This window comes from Haemorhous mexicanus, chromosome 21, assembly GCF_027477595.1.
Source record: "Haemorhous mexicanus isolate bHaeMex1 chromosome 21, bHaeMex1.pri, whole genome shotgun sequence".
In the NCBI taxonomy this organism is placed as follows: Eukaryota; Metazoa; Chordata; class Aves; order Passeriformes; family Fringillidae; genus Haemorhous; species Haemorhous mexicanus.
Genome location: NC_082361.1, coordinates 1312559 through 1329679, shown reverse-complemented (window position 1 = coordinate 1329679; position 17121 = coordinate 1312559). Strand labels below are relative to the sequence as shown.

Sequence of the window (17121 nt, the reverse complement as noted above, 5' to 3'; positions counted from 1 at the left end):
GCAGCCAATAGCCATTAAGTGCAAAATTAAGAAGTATCAGTTTCTACCACATGTATTTACTGCTCAAACAAAGTGCCTGCGTGAGCCTTTTGGAACAAAGAGAGGGGTCATTACTCCTCTTGTGCTATGCTGGCTCCCAAGGCAATCGGCCTTATTTATAATCAAATGAGTTACATAGGTAAACATCAAATCATTAAAGTAGCAATGCATAAGCATGAATATGGATTTTGGGGACATAATGGCTATATATTGCCCATTTATTACAGTTGCATTTTTACAATTTCTTTAATTCGTTTCCTTAGGCAAACTAGAGACCTCTTAATTATGCTCCCAAGAGGTGGGCAACTACTAATTGGAAGAGAAGCAGGTGAAATAGAGGGACATTTCTTCTTAAGTGAAAAAAGCCCAGCCTTAAAAAATACTGCAATTCACCAGGAAAGTAATGGAAAAGCCCAGGGACCTCCAAAAGGTTCCTATTTACAGCTATGTAGGGATTTCACCATTCTGCTTCATTGTTCCAGGAAAATGGATGAGAGCACATTTACCACGTTCATGTCTTGCTCTGCAAACACTGACTTAACAGGTGGCTGTCTCCACACACCTTGGTACTTCCCTCTCCAGGGCAGTCTCCTGATTTCTCTTCACATTCCTCATTGAAATGCAGAATTCCCGAAATTTATTGGGGCAATTGATGCAAATTAGAAACTTGACTGCATACTTTGGAACAATGCAGGGAAGGCACAGCTGTCACCACGAGAGCAGCTACAAGAGGCTGCAGTGAGTGCCCAGGTGTGCCAGGCTCAATGGCAATGCCCACCCAGAGCTCCCCGGGCAGGAATTTTTGTTTCCCAGCAGCAGGAGGACTCGCAGCTCCACCTCCACTTACTCCAGGAGCACACTGACTACATGCAGATTCAGAAAACAGGAGAAAGGGGGCTAAAAGAACTCCTGGAGAGAGAGCAAACTGCCCCAACAGAAGTGTTTGTTCAGCAGCTGTGCCAGGGTGCTCTCAGAATTTATTCACGTTGGCTGCTAAGCTGTCTGATAGAAAAGACTGTTTTAATCACCCTGCAAAATGTACTGTTTCTTCTGGTGACAAAGCTCTGGGGCTCAGCACACACTGAGCTGTGTCCCAGCTCAGCAAAGCCAGGCTTTTCTCAGGGCTCGTTTTAAACACATTCACCGAGAGCAAGAAGGAAGCAAACAGTCACAGTGGGAGTGGCTTCATGGAAACAAGAAACAAAGTGGGAAAAGTAGTGAGGAGAATTGATACACTGCTTCACTGCTTCCTTCACATCACCCAGTGTTTGAATTCCCAATAAAACAGATGGACAAGATTCAAATTCAAATAGCTGTATGTGCCTGACTATCGATGCTTGGGGGCACACCTCACAAACCAGGACTTCTGGCACCTGCTGGCACGTGCTCTCAACAAACAAAACCCAACCAAACAACCCCAAACCAGCCACCAGCAGAGCAGCTGTGCTTCTGCACTTCCTCTCTTGACCTGTATTCAAAGGAACAAGCAATTGTGCATGAAGCTATGGTCTCTAGTGACAGTATTTTAGTCTTCTGCACCAAAAATGTTTCCCTGGGCTGAAAATACATTAAAGAGCAGTGCCTAATTAAAAGATACAAATAAAGGATAGCACTCTATCCCGTGCTTCCCCTCCTGCCCCTTGTCCTCAACAATCTACAGGGCAGGGATGAGGTGACTGAAGTCATTCCAGCTCCGTGGAGGATCCACCACAGCACTGAGTCAGCATCCCCACTACAGAGCAAGTGCATTGAGAGCAAACATGGGGAGACACAGCCTTGCAGCATTTCCAGTTCTGAGGCAAAGTACATCAGTGAGGAATGCAGGGGAACAGAAACAGCAAGTTTAAGAAAACCCTTTCAAGAGGGAAATGGGAAGCAAAAGGCAAATAATCACAGGTGGAATATACTTTTTTCAAAAAGCTTTCAAAGATCTCGAGTGACACACTCTATCCATCCTTCTGTGAGTTTCAAAAGAGCAGGAGAAGATTCAAAACATCACAGCAGACAGTAAATGAGCACAGCCAACTGAATGAACAGGATATTCTGTATTCATAAGAACTGAAGAATTCTCATTGCTTCAAGTTTTGCTCCCATTTCAGCTCTCTAAAAGTCTTATGTCATATTTGCAAAAGAAATAACCAGGCATTAATTAAAATTAAATGGAACTCTTCTGTTTTAAATAATCTCAGGTCATTTCCCTTTAGAGGCAGACTCCAGGAAGCAGAAATAGTGCCTTAAAGCAGGGAGCTGATTGCTCTGTCCTCCCAGGTAAAAATGACATCTCCAAGTTCACGTGGTTACATAATAGATGGTGGACTCTGTTTTAGGAAATATTTCATGGCCCATAAATTGTTGCTAAATTGACTTAACTCAAACAATGACTGAGTGTGTAGCTACCTCTCCAATTCAAGTTCCTGGCTGGGCAAGGAAATCAGTTGTTCCATTTGTGAGCTGCCTAACAGTTGTACATTTTGAAATCATTCTTTGCCCAGAGCCTGGCTGTCTCCTGCCATGGCTGGGTGTTGGCCACCAAAGAATCCCCTCGGTGATGCTCAGTGACTCCTGGCTTTCTCTCCTGCCCCAGGGTTTGCTTTTTCACCCTCTGGCCCTGCCTTTGTCAGGAAGCCCATGAAAAACCGATCTGAGCCCTGGAGCAGCAGGGACCCGAGGGGAGCTGGGGCAGCCTCTCCAAGTGTTAATTACACGTGAGAAGCCCATTATCCAGGGACAGGCACCTGCTGGCACTGCAAATGACTGGGACCTGCCCTTCCTGTGCAGGGAGCCAGGGAAGGCTCATTTCCTCAGCAGATAACTCTTTAGATTCCTGACACAGGCACACACAATATTTAAATCAGCTGCACAGGAGCAAACTTCCTTTCAAGCTGCACAATTTGGTTTCCAGGCCTTCACTCAGTGCTGGTTATCCAGCTGGATCCCCAGGAGCAGCTTCGCCCTCACCCTAAGCCATGTGCCCAGGGCTGTGGCCTGAGGGACACACACCCCCCTCAGGACACAGCCCCAGGGACTGCACATACACCCACACACCCCCACACACACACAGGGCCTTACCAGCAGTAGTCCAGGAGATGTGGGGGCAGGACAGGAATGTAAACGTGCTGCCAGAACATGGGGTAGAGCATGGCTGCAGACCCATGGATGCAGGCAGTTAACTGAAACACAGAGAAACCGCGGCGTGAGAGAGACAAACCCCCAGCTTCAAATGGTAAACCTGGGGCAAGAAAGTAAAGAATCAATTCTGCTTTCCTATCAATGCTTTATTAGAAAATACACAGCACTGCTTTCCTCCAGCAGTTAGATCACAGAATATGCATGAAACTTACAGGAATACCTGCTTTAACATTTTGAGAAATTATCTGCATTTCCATTTGTAGAGAAGAAGAACAAAACCCAAGCAAAGAGCTATAATTCCTCCATAGGTTCACTACATATGGTTTATAAAATAGCTAAAAAACACAGCTTTGTTCAGTTACCTCTAAATCTTATTCAATTAAGGATATAAGGATATTTAAAATCAAAATTTGAATTTGAGATCGTGTTTTGTAGCACAGAATTCATTCCACCATAAAAGCCTTTCTACCCAGGGTGGTTTCATTTTCTCTCTCTTACCTGGTATTAAATTCAAGCCCTAAGTCTGAAGCTGTCTCCCAACGCATCAGAAATGAACTGCAAACAGGTCCCTTCCACTTTTGTGCTAAAAGCTAAAAGCTCCAAACAAAGGCAGCAGCCCCTGAGCAGCCCCCCAGGCTGGCTGCACTCGGGGACTGGGGGGGTTGGTTCCTTTCCAGGGACAAGGTCTTGGCACTGCCAAGCACAGGCTGGGAGCAGAGAATGTTCCTGGGCTGGAACGGCGAGCGGCAACCGCTGGCTCTGGCCCAGCTCCTCAAACCTGCCTGACACTGTCACTCCAATCTGCCAGCAGTTTAGGGAGAAACTTGTAAGCTAAGGACACACAGTATGAATACCCCTCCCTCCCAAGAACCAGACGTGCTTTTATCTTGGACAGAGGCAAAAGGAAGAGAAATAGCAGAAAGAGAGGAAAAAAACCCAGCCCCACTTGTGAACTGGCTCATTAAGGAAGGCACAGTGACAGGTAAGTAATTCCTCTTTCCAGGCTCTGTCACAAAGGGAGAGATTAAACCAACCAACCACACAACCTCTGAAAAGCTTTGGGCAGCCCATCTCTTCTTCCCTCCTCTCTGATCATTTACTGTTCTTTTCATTCTGTAGGTTGCTGAAATAAACACCTCTCCTTCATTTTATTCCATTACCAGACCTGGATGGAATTTTCCTTATTTTAGTAGTGAGGACACAGAACATGTGGCAGATAAAGAAGTTAAGATTTTACAAGTTTTCTATGGTATTAAACTTTATGATACTTAAATGCTTTCAGTTAAGTGTGGGATTGATGGTAAACATTATTAATAATTGTTATTAGGTGCCAGAGGCTATTATAATTCCCCTTTCACTTACTTTCAAAATGATATTGTGATAGTTATTCTGGGATGAAGTCTGAGGTCGTACTCCTCTCATTTCTCTGCCCTGTGCTGACAGACCATCCTTACGAGGGTTTGTGGACATGGCTCCAGCCTAGCAGAGCACTCACAATACCATGGAGCAGTTTGAATCTCAAGCACCAAGCAGGTCTGGTCGTACAGCCAGACACCAGCTACAGCCCCAGGAAATGGGAATGGCAGCTCTGCCTCAGCCAGGACTGCTCGAGTGCTCAGCCCACAGCACTAGAAACCAAAATTAGTTAAACCATCTTCAGCACTGACAAAGGAAAGCAATCAATAGCCATTTACAGAGCAAACATGACCACAGAGCATTTGCTTTCATAAAGAAAATCACAATCTTATTGACTGCTAAACCTTGAAATGCATAACACAAAACTTTGAACTGAATCAAGCCCTGTGCTTGTTTTGATCTCCAGCCATTTTTAGAAGAGAGTACTCTAGAATATTCAGCAGCTTTCATCTCTCAGACACTTGACAGAGCCTAAGGAGCATTAAGACTAAACCTTATCAAACACAACTGCAAAACTGTGCACTGCCAATGTACTTTAGCCCACTCCTCTGGTCCACCCAGGAGAGGTCACTGGAATATCCATTTGACAGTGTCATTTATCTTTTTTTTTCCCCTGTCAAATAAATTTTGAATAAAGGACTTCACTATGGCATAAGTCTTTGAACATTCATGTACCAAACAGCCACAAAAATGCCTGTACCCAAAAACTTCTTTTGAACGTCAGGGGCCAACAGAAGTTCCACAAAATCCTCACAACAAGAACTGAGCACAGAACTGAGCTGGGGCTGCATAACTGAGCTTGAAAGACAGACCTGGAGGTAATCAGTTAATTTCCTACATATGACTGTAATGAAAAGAAATGAAATAGTGTCAATAGAGGAGTTCTTGTGTTTTACTTACAGTGCTCAGCTTACTGCAGCAAATGAGGATGCGGCGCTCGTACAGCATACTGGCGTAGAGATGCAGCATGTTGTTGACATCAACTGCTACAAAATACTCTGTCAGATTTCTCTGGGGAGAGAGAAAAATCATTTTTGACTCGTGATATTACAAAACCAAGTGTCCTTACCAAAAAAAACAAAAAAAAACCCAAACCAAAGAGATTTCATCCTTCTATTGTGTAATCCAGTACGTGGCTTAACAAAAGAAAGCAGGATTTCATCTTATGGTAGAAGCCTTTCTAACTGCAGTATCTCCCCTAAGTTTTGGAAAGCTGGGTCTTGGAGTAAAAAAAGAGAGGATGTTTCACACAGAGCTTTTGAATACAAGATACTTCTCCAAGAAAAAAAAAAAGTTCTGTCACTTTTATGGAGACTTCGAAGCTGCCTGATAAAGTACCAAAAACCCACATCCCAAAACTAAAAGCAGCTCTCAGAGGCCAACTCTAGTACACCAAATTCAGTTGTGAGCTCAGCCTGTGCTAAAAGAGTTCTGACTACTGGGAACACATCTGGTCATTTCACACACACAAACCCAGCTGTCCGAACTGAGCCCTCACTGCGGCCGCTCGGACATCCCTGGGGGGGACACAGGAGCTCTTCCCTGGCAGGCTGAGGAAGCAGGAAGGGAATTCTCTCTGAGCACTTCACTTCTTGAAACACAGAAATTAAAGAAAAGGGGCGAGGTGGAGGAAAAGGTAATACCCAAAAATGCTGAATTAGGGAATTTGTTTCCAAATAGCTTCTTACAGACATGAAAGGGTTGCTACAGGATAAAGACAGCCTTATACAAAAAGCACATGTGAGAGAAAAATTAGATTAGTCATGAATTCAAGTGCAATCTTAATCATCCTTAAATAAAAAAGTGCAGAAAAGCAAAAAGCAAATATGATTTAGAAACTTAAAGAAGCTCAACAAAGCCTATTAGCACTTTTGACAGATCCAAGATACTTGGCCTGAGAAGTCTGCCAAGATGCTTCATACTGTGCAAAAATATGTTCCCCAGCTTGCCATCCAAACACAAAGAGCTGAAGGAAAATTAAGCATTGTATTTGGGAGACTTTGGTACCAGTATGTAGAGGGATAAAAACTGAGCTCATTATGGTTGGCTTCAAACATGTAAAATAAAACAATCATTCAGGTCTTTGTTACAGCAGAGCTGGAGCCACAGACAGGTACAGTCAAAGGAGAAAAAAAAAAGCCAACACATTTTGCCAAAAACCTATTAAACTATCATGTACTTTTTCTGTATTTCTCATCCCATCTGTGCTGATTAACATGATATTTTTGTCTAAACATAAGCTGTCTTCTCTAGGCTCTTCTTCCCCCTCTCACCCACCCTTCCACCACACCAAAACACAGCGCGTGACGACACGATTCCTGCTAATAGTGGGAATGAAAAGAATTTTTAAGGAGCCCTGAACTCCCTTTGATGCCACCCAACTCAGGGGCACAGCAAAAGCAGCACACAGTCCCTGCATCCAGCCTGAGGATGCAGCCCTGCTCCACACGGATCCCTTTGAGGCAACAGCCTCCACTGCAAGAGGAAAAGAGACGTGGGGACTTGATTTGCAATTGTTCTTGCATCGAGTTTATTGTGATGACATGACACACAAATGTACCTTCAGATGGAAAGATTTATAAGGTTTCTGTCTTGTCTGCTCTCCGAGATTTGCCAAGGACACCTGGGAACCATGTGGGCTGCATGGAAATGTATTGGTACTGAGGAGATTCACGTGTTCCCTCGAAGTTGTATTTATAAGAAAGCTGTCAGCTCTGAAGCTGAAATTGGGACTTACACATGTATTTTGAAAGACATGTCTCGTAAGTGACAAAACCATGAATGAGTTAAATAAATACAAATGAAAGCGTTCCAGTTTGCAGGGTAATTGTTATATATTTGGCTTCCTAGGATTTAAACCTTTCTTGGGGCAGTAAAAAGGGGGATTTTCAGAACAGCTATCCCCACCCCTCTCAAAATTCACCAAGAGCGCTACAAAGCTCCCTCACACTCCTTTGAAAGTTTATTCCCAGCCCAATCATCCCTCTGATCATCTGCTATCAAATATCAATAAACACACACTGACTACGCTGACTTTGAGATTAAAGATCACTTCTTCTCTTCCACCACTGTCTGAAGAGGAAGATGGACTGATACAAAAATACAGAGGATATCATACCCAAGAAAATGCCATCACTTCAGCCTGTTAACATACCTGCTTCTGAAACACAACAGCCAGTACCAGGAATTTCAGTCTTGCACTGTATTTTCTGCAACCAGCCCCATTTACTTCTGAAGTCACTCTGCATTTACACATCTCCTGAAGCAGGGAATGTACTGCTGTCACAGAAAAGTGCCCAAATGGCTCTGGGACTCATTAAACACATTGATCTGACCCAAAGTCAGGTAATTCCAAGAGGTTTGTTAACATTCCAAACAGAGCTCTCTGCAGCTCTCCACTCATCATCACATCCAACTTTGAAGTTTGGCACCACTAAAACTTTTGCTAATATGTGTTTTAAATGCAATTCCTGGTAAGATGTGTGGAACTTTTAATAAATCAGATAAATTGATTAAAATACGGCAGACTATGCCCATTTAATCTCCTTGTATTATTCCCTAGTATGTTCCACTTCCACAGGAAAGTTGCTTTAACAGGTAGATAAAAACCTCCAGAGAAATGACACAACCCTGGGATAGTGGAAGGTGCTGCTGCCCATGGCACGGGGTGGCACTGGATGGGCTTTAAGGTCCCTTCCAAACAAATCATTCTGGGATTTTATAATTCTGTGTATTAGGACACGATTTGATGGCTGGTTTAGACTCAGGAACTGATTCCTGAATTACACCCAGCATATCATATTTGCACACAAATAAAGCACCTCAGAAGAAAGAGCACATCTATTAAATTTCCTGTCAGAATATGTGTCAGTATGAAGAGTCTGCAACACAGAAAAACCAGCAACAGTGTTTTGAAAGGCAAACAAAAAGCCCCGAATGCTATCTGCTATACAAATCACCCACAAATGAGATGGAATGTCTTGATGATTCCCTTTTTCCTTTCATGCCATCAGCTGAAGGATGTGATGCTGAGACCGACCGCAAAATGCTCAGGGAAGAAAACTGAGATGTCAGGCACAGGAGTTTGGCTGAGACAGAGCAGGAGCACATTAAAGAGTATTTAAGAGAAGCAAATGCCAGCATTGTCTCCCCACAGACTTATCATCTGCCTGGAAGGCTGAGCCAGGCTGGAACACACGTGACTGTGTGAGGCTTAAAAAGTCTCCCAAAAAGTGGCTCTGAAGGGCTCAGGTGTGCCTGGCATTCTCAGGAGCCTAGATCTAGCAAGCAGAGCATTTTCCCTGCTCTCTCAGGTCGTTCTTCCAGAGGGGTGGAAGTGAAGGGTTAGCAGAACTGCTGTTTTATCCACATCAATCTGCCCATCAGTACCTTCTTCACACAGTCCAGCTTGTAATCACACGTGCAGACTGTCAGCTCCTGAATGCTCAGTATTTTACAGAATAAAACCTATCCCAAACAGAGCAATATTTGTCATCTATGTAGCTGCTGACATTAAAGAGAAACAATAAAGTGTAGGGTCCTCCCAAATACTCACATTTTCAGGTATACTGGGAAGCTCTCTGGTGTCAGGCACAGTAAAGTAAGAGTGCTACAAAAAGAGCAAATATTGATTATTTCAATAATGTTGAAAGCAATCTAAATGTATTGCTTGGTATTGGTATCAGCAGGAACAGCAGTTGCTCAGCTAAGTAAAAATGACAGAACCTTCGTTACCAACCACCAGCCTGAGCTCTCTGCCCTGGATTCCACAGGCTGGGTTCCCAGATCACAGGGGCAACAGGAAATGCAGGGAGACAGAAAGTATCAAATGCTCCTGCAAAGTTTTATTCCATGGTTTTGTTCTTCAGAGCTGCTGCCACAGACAGGCTGACAGTGGCTGTGACAGATGCCAAGGAAACTCCAGGCAGGCTGTAACTCAAGCTGTCTTTGGGCAGCCCACGGCAGGATGGACTTCAGGAAGCAGCAGCAGGCAGGGCCTCCTGTGCCTCACAGCACCAGAGAGGTTCATTCCAGTCAAGGGGGAACCTATGGAAATGCTCTGGGAAATTCTTTCCAAGGTTCAATGCCTGCTTACCTGGGAAATACTGAAAAGTTCTAGGTCACTTTTATACACCCTAAAAGCCCATTTTGAAAGACCATATTGCTCTCACATGTTCATAATCTATTACATTGTTCAGTATTTTTAACTGTCTGCATTCCAGGAGCCCAGGTTCACTGCAGCTCCCAGTCTGAGCACAGATGATTTGCATGATCCTTGGTCAGGGCTTTGGAAAGGAGACAATGGGACTTGTATACAATTCATATCATTTTTAAGATTTTCCCAATTTGTCTTAGGGCTACTTATTAATTACTGGCTGAAGCCTTAAAGGCTGTTCCATCCTTGGCATAGCTCCACAATTGGCACAATTCTCTTGCACACAAATCTCAGCCATCTCAGTGCTTCCTGATCAGGCTGTAACCTGAAATAGCAGGCAGGGACCACAGCTCCACTGAATGGAGAGAACTGTGTTTTAAATGGGAAACACAAGTTTTGTTTTCTGATGCTTCACTGCTTTGCTTTGGTTAGGTTTGGTTAGGTTTGCTTAGGTTTGGTTAGGTTTGGTTGCAAACAATGCCAAGGCAGAGGAACAGCACTCAGAGCTGCACCACCCAGAGGAGCCTCGCTGTGACCCCGCAATGGGCTCAGAAACAGCCCAAATAAAATCACAAGGACATGCTCCCTGGGCTGCTTTTTTCTATCCTTTCTTGCTCCATTGCCCATGAAATGTCTGAGACAAGGGGAGACAGGCAGCATTCCTTGGAACCACTGGTATGAAAAAACTGGAATATCCCCACTGCCCCTGGCCTTGGGAGACAGCTCATCCCCTAAACAGAAATGCTGCTCCTCAAGAGGGGTCTTGGAGGGGCTGGGGACGTGTCCAGGGCCAGCTGGGACCAGCAGGGCCACACAGCTGCCCCCTGGGCACTGCCAGCCTTGGGGGGAGCAAGGGGCATGAGCTGCTTCTTGCCAGAAAGTGCTTTAAGAGGAGTAAAGGAAATGCAAGGGAGACTTCCCAGGAGGGTCCACATGAACTCTCAACTGGCAGCAGCAGCAAGGAGCATCTGCAGTGTGAGCACTGCACAAGGCTGTGCTGCTAAAATGAAGACAAAATCCCCAAAAGATTAAATCCAAAATACAATCCTACCAATAAAATCCCACATCTATACTGTCAGTGTGCTTTGCTTAATTTTCTCACAAAATAGAAAAATGAAATAAATTCTTTGTTGTGTGAGGTTTTTTGAGGCAGAGGGAAGGAAGAGAAGGAACCAGGAAATGTGATGAGCAGTTAATACTCCCTGTGACAGGGAAGTGCCTGTTTGCTTCCCACCTGCTCACCCTTCAAACTCGCAGGGCCAGGAGCTGTGCAGAAGTGTGGGCAATAAATGTCCTGTTGGTGCTCCTGACCTCCTGCAGGTCACCCAGGATATGGTGAGACATTCCCAGGGGAATACACACTGCCTTCCTCCAATCAACTGCATTTCAAAGACATCTGAGGTTAGGGAGAGGGAAGCAGAGGGCCCAGTTGTGAAAAGGGAATTTCACAGCCCCTCACAGGAAAACACCACCTGTGTGCAAGCTCCAGGAGAGAGGATTGCTTTTGACATTCCTCTCGTATGACATGGAATGAATATTAAACACCTTGGTCTACATCTCCCCCCCACACTTACCACTCCAAGATGAACAGAGGTTCCTGGCTCAGGGATGGTGAGTTTATGAAATGTTTCTAGGAGCTCACTCCTCTGACTATCCTGAAATGAGAATAAACCAGGAATATTGAGCAAACACTGCTGCACCAGGTAAACCCCAAGGCAGAAGGGCAGGGTAGGCCAGAGGGGTGGGTAAACATTTTCTGTTTGCAAGATCAGATCTACTTTTACTGCCCATGATAAACGTGGATCAGACAGCTGGCAGAGACCAGTGGGACTCTGCAATGTGGGAACTGCAGAATTACAGAACTGTGCTGAACACAGCTCAGGGAGTCAGGAAAGCCAGCAGGGGTGACTGCAGGGACTTGGGTCGGATCCACAGCCACCTTTATCTTTTTCAAAAAGAAAATTAAATGTGTATTTATTTTTCAGAGGCACTTGCCAAGCTGAATATGATCTTCTGTAACACTGCATCATACAGATTAATAATTCACATGGTCATCTCTGATAGAAGCACTTCTTCAAACAGCTTCTTTCATCCTCTCACCCTCATTCATTTGATATTGGGATAGGAAAAGGAGGGTCAGTATTTTAGAATAATACCTGTCCTTTTGCTGAATAATCTGCCAAGACATTGAGCAGTTTATAAAAGACTTCAAACCACGGGAGGTAACTGGAATGAAAAAGAAAAATGAAAAAAAAAAAAGAAAAGACAGTTATTTTGGTTTGAATCCCAATACAAGTGGACTTTGAAAATTGAATAATCGGTATCTCAGTCTTTAATTGTTTTAAAACCTCATTCCATCACTGTATTTGGCCTGGCCCTTGCTTCAGTCAAACAGAAACTTCACCTTCAGTACGTGCACAAAACTTCCAAGAGAGAGGAAGAAACAAAATTAAAAGGGGAACATGCAGAAAAATGACATCTTTTTCATTTACTTTACATCTCCCCTCCACAAAGTAAGACAGTGAGGATGCTCCTTTTCCCTGCAGCTTTGGTGGGATTCTGTGCCCTGCTCTCATGGCACAGTTCTGTACTGCAATCCCTCTCCCAACCAGAGATGCATTCCCTGATGCTCTTTAATCACAGCTGCTTTCTGAAGCAAATGGATTCTATTTTGATATAGTTAGACAGGATTTAAAGTTTTTATAAAATATGACTACATCCTGACAGCTGTAAGGAATGGAGTGCCCTGTGGTCCCTGGCTGTGCAGCTCTGGTGATAAATGAGGTGAGAAGCTCTCTATGAGACAGACAAAGTGACTGGCACTCCATCATTAGCGTTTGTTTGAAGCCTGCAAATGCTACTGTAAAATGTAAGTAGCTTATCAAAATATACTGATAAGCAACTTAACTTTTCATGTTATATGACAGTATTATCATTTAAATTAATACGCTCCAAACATCTTCCCAGAGTGTGTATTCGAATAGAGCAGGAAGACAGACAATTACCACTTTAAACAGCATTTAAGTTTGACATTATATTGTAAACAATCCAGAAGGATTAGGTAGAAGATAAGTTTCTTTCTTTCTGTTTAGTTAAATAAACTTCAGCAGAGTTAAAAGCCATTACAAGAGTAACAAGAAATCCTCTCCAAACATATCTGCTAAGTAGAGATTAAGAACCTGGTAAACAAATCCCTGCAAGGCATCCATCAAAAGAGTTTGAGAAGACAGAAAAGCAGGAAGGCAGAAAGCTCCCTGGCAGTGGGAAACCAAAGCTGCTTCCACAGAGGCACCATTAAAAGTTCCACCTAATCGCTCAGGGACTTGGCCAGAAAAACACATTTACAGAGTTAAAACGAGTCCTTAAAACCATCACTGTGCTCCCAATGTCTGCGTGCCACGTCTGGTAAGAGAGGAAAACAAAGGCAGGTTCCCCCAGGCCTCCCCCTCCCCAGGGCCCAGGGGAGCTGGAGCAGGGACCCAAGGGGGCAATGCTGAGCCCCCAGACGGGGACAGGTCCTGGGTGTCCTTCAGAGCTCCCCCAGCTGCCCTGCCAGGGCCTGTGCCTGCTGCTGAGCCTCCCTGCAGCTCCCAGGGCCTTCCTGCATTACCAGCACACACCCCACATGGCACAGCTGCAGGCTCCAGCCATGAGAATAAACCCAAACCAACTTTACATTTTTAGTGGGCCCTAGGAAAGAGCCTCTATGATTCCAATAAAAACAGCCCAGATACATCTCGTATCCACACAATGTCAAAACAGCAACAACCCCCCCCCAGAGAAGCATTTCTGCTACCCTTGTGACTTTCCCTTCTCTTCCCCAGTATCCCCTGATGAACCTATTGTCCTTTTTTTAACATTCACTCCTCCTTGTTTCCAAATGATGGGTTAGCATCTCATCATAACTGCTTCTTTTTCTATTTTGAGAATAACTTCCCATTCTGAGGACAGTGTCACAGTTTGGAATCTGAGGAAATGAGCTGGTGTTTGAAGCAGAACTCATCCCTCCACACACACGGGGATCTGCGGGGCTCTTGCTCAAGAGAGGGGCAAGACAAACAAAGACAAACCCACCACAAAATTGTGCAAATTATGCAGACAATCTCACTTCAGCTTTCCCCCCCTCCATTGTCAGTACACAATTCAGGATCTCTCTCATCCCAAAATTTCTGGATACATTAGAAAGTTAATTTATCCTGCCATCTTCAACACTCTTACTTCATCACTAAATCCATGTGTTGACGACTCAAGAATAAAACAGTTCTGCTTTTATTAGACCAAACTGTGACCACTTAAAGTTGAAAAAAAATCTAAAACAATCCCCTAAGAAATACAGTTATCTGAATTTGTTTCTAGATGTGGATTGTTTTTCTTACAGAAAGCAAATCCTCAAGGCAGCCTTTAAACACCCCTCCAAAGAAACACAGGCAGAGTTTATAACCCCAAATTTTCTGTACCGCGTGGACCTTAAGTAGCACAACTGGTAGCACTACTGAAGATTTATGGCTTATGACTTGCTCATATTTAATTTGTAACCAAACACTTCCCCTTCCTCTTAGCTCCCTCAGAAGTTTTGATTAACTCTTGTTTTCACAGGTCAGAGGTTAAGCAAAGGAAGGGAAGCTCTGCAGTGAGGCTGCCCCGAGCCAGCGGAGCCGGCCCTCGCCCAGCTCCAGCCCTGCAGGGCTGAGCACAGGAACAGAGAGAACAAAAACAAAGGGGCAGCCTGCACCTCCAGCTCTTCCTTAGCTTTTGGCTTACTCTTGGAAAGGTAAATCTCCAGTGAAGTCAACATAAGAAAGGAGAGATTTTCCAGTGTTAGCTGTAGCAGGCAAGCAGGAAGGAGGATGCAGTAGCAGGATTCCCAACCTGTGAGTGCTGGACTCATCAAACCCAACTTCCAGGGAGTACTCCAGGGTTTGGGAACCTTGTCAGCAAAACCTCTCCATATTCCAGTGCAGCAGCAGCAAACCCTAGTGGCAAGGGGGGCCTTTTCAAATGATTGATGAAGATTTGCCAATTACCATAGCAACTGTTTATAAAAGTAATGTTTAACATTGCCAGCTCCAGCATTCCATTTACTGGTGTGCTGACACCATGAAAAAGCAGAGCCAACACTTGTGGAAGGGAACCCGTGGCACCTTTGGAGCTGTGAAGTCCCACCTTGGTTCACAGCTCCTGGAGCACCAGAGCAGCTCCTGGGCCCTGTACAGGCTGAGCTGCACTCAGGCACAACTCTTGTTTGAAATTCATGGGACTCAGTAACTAGTCTGACATCAACACATATCTGCAGCATCTCCTCTAGACTGAGTTGCAAGCACACATAACTTTTACTCCTTCCATTCACACAGATCAGAAGTGGAATTTTTAACACGTATTTATTTATAACACATACTATATATATTTTGATAACAGCATAACCAACTGCCATCTCCCTTGCAAAACAGAACAGTCATTTCCATTTTGCAGATGGGCACACTTCTCTGTGGTGACAGGCTTACAAAATCTGTCTGTATTAGCCAGGATTGGTTTCATGGAGTTCCCAAATCTTGACCTTTTTGCTCAGCACAATAATCTACAGTGACCTAGAAGACAGAATGCAGTCATGACCTCAGTTATTACATGAACTATAGACACATCATCACTAACTTCACTGACAAAAGTGTAAGGAAGAGGAAACTCAGGCCAAATGCATCTCCTGCCAGCACTACTCCTGCATGTGCCACTAAAACACCCAGTGCCTCAGCTCATGGACTCTGAAGAACAGATAACAAATAACTCCCTGGTGCTCAGGTCCTTGGCTGGGGCAGTGATGTCACCTTGGAGCCCAGCAGGGTGACAGCCTGCAGCAGGAGTGACCTGTGCCACATGGGCAGCTGCTCCTCTCCCTGTCCCCTCCACACCATCACTGTAACCTGCAGCAGAACTCCAGCACAGTTAGGAGAGAGCTGAAAATCCCAAGGAAGATTCAGCAGATTGAAAAAAGAGAAATAATAATAATAATAATAATAATAATAATAATAATAATAATAATAATAATAATAATAATAATAATAATAATAATAATAATAATAATAATAGTTGTTGTTGTTGTTGTTGTTGCTGTTGTTGTTGCCGTTGTTGTTAATTTCTGCCATTTTTCATTTCAGTGTATGAACCCAGTGAAGGTTTCTGGTGAAGCAGAACACATTTTCTGACTCACAGTGCCTCTCAATTCCTGCAGGACAAACGACAGAGCCTCAGCAGGAGCTCAGAAGGATCCCAACACTGAGTTTGAAAAAATGCAAGGATGGAAAACATATCAAAAGTTATTCCAGTCTCCTGGTGACTTGCTATCTTAGGATTTCTTGCATTCAAAGATGAAACTCTGCAATTCAAAATTAAATCCAATATTGCTTCTTTCTACAGGTCCTCCTGTACCTGGCAACTAAGGATTCTCCCCCCAGCCAGCAGTATTCCTAATCATGGAACCACATTCTATTTTAGGTTAGTAATGGTTCTAATGATGAAGTTATGTTTGCCAAGCCACAGTGCTCTTCAGGGCTTCTATGAAAACATGACTTTAAATAGCAAAAACACATAATCAAAACACCTTTTCCTTCCCTTCATTAAAAGTATTAATTTCTCATTTTAATTCTTTCTAAATTTCACCTTAATTTTTTACAGTTAAGATGAAGTAAAATGACATTACCTACAAATTTTTAAAACTAATCCCATTTCCCTGCCCAGGAGAGGGATGACTCTCCACATGCTATTATTTTCCTTGCAGGAATACACTATTAAATCCTTTTTCCCACCTTCTTTTCCTTCCGTCACCCAGTGCTTGCAGCATCTTTACAAAATGCATTTGAAAGAACCAAGGCATCTCTAGGCTCTTTTGGGAATTTCTGTAGGCTAAATTCTCAGTTCAGCTGCTTCTGTTTCCCAGTGTCTTCCCTACACCTCATGGGCCCCAGTGCCTCGTTATTCTCTGCCCTAGACTCAGTCTGGTGACACCCTCTCACACTCAGGAGCTTAAGCACAGACACCCCAAATCTCCATAGCAACCCCTGTGCATGTGGATGAGATTTCCTTACCTTCCACAGGAGCAGCCAACAGCCTCCTTTGAACATCAGCTTTTTATTTATTTGTTTGTTTGTTTGTTTAGGTTTGCCTGCCCCACTGTTAGTGCTCCTGCACTGCACAAAGCCAGCTGCACCCTTGCCCCCACGGGATCTTTTCTTCCTGCATTTCCCCCACTCTTGTTACACACTTCCTTTGATTATTACCCAGGAGTGATCACTCCATGATTCAGATAAAGTTATGCAGCTTAAGCACGACTCATGTACATATTTTAGAAGTACTAAACCCCACAGAACTGCATCTCATCTTATGGAGCATCT

The 17121-nt window shown here is 44.0% G+C and overlaps 1 protein-coding gene across 9 annotated transcripts in view; it reads right to left on the bottom strand.

Moving 5' to 3' along the window:
- Window positions 1-17121, bottom strand: part of DENND1A (DENN domain containing 1A) — a 147530-nt gene that overhangs the window by 72055 nt on the left and 58354 nt on the right. For all 9 annotated transcript variants that reach the window (XM_059864833.1, XM_059864837.1, XM_059864834.1 and 6 more), the window contains exons 6-10: window positions 11896-11965; window positions 11314-11394; window positions 9140-9193; window positions 5485-5595; window positions 3109-3209 (exon numbers count right to left, since the gene is read on the bottom strand). In XM_059864833.1, coding sequence (XP_059720816.1) covers window positions 3109-3209; window positions 5485-5595; window positions 9140-9193; window positions 11314-11394; window positions 11896-11965 — 417 coding nt within the window. The remainder of the gene's footprint in view (window positions 1-3108; window positions 3210-5484; window positions 5596-9139; window positions 9194-11313; window positions 11395-11895; window positions 11966-17121) is intronic.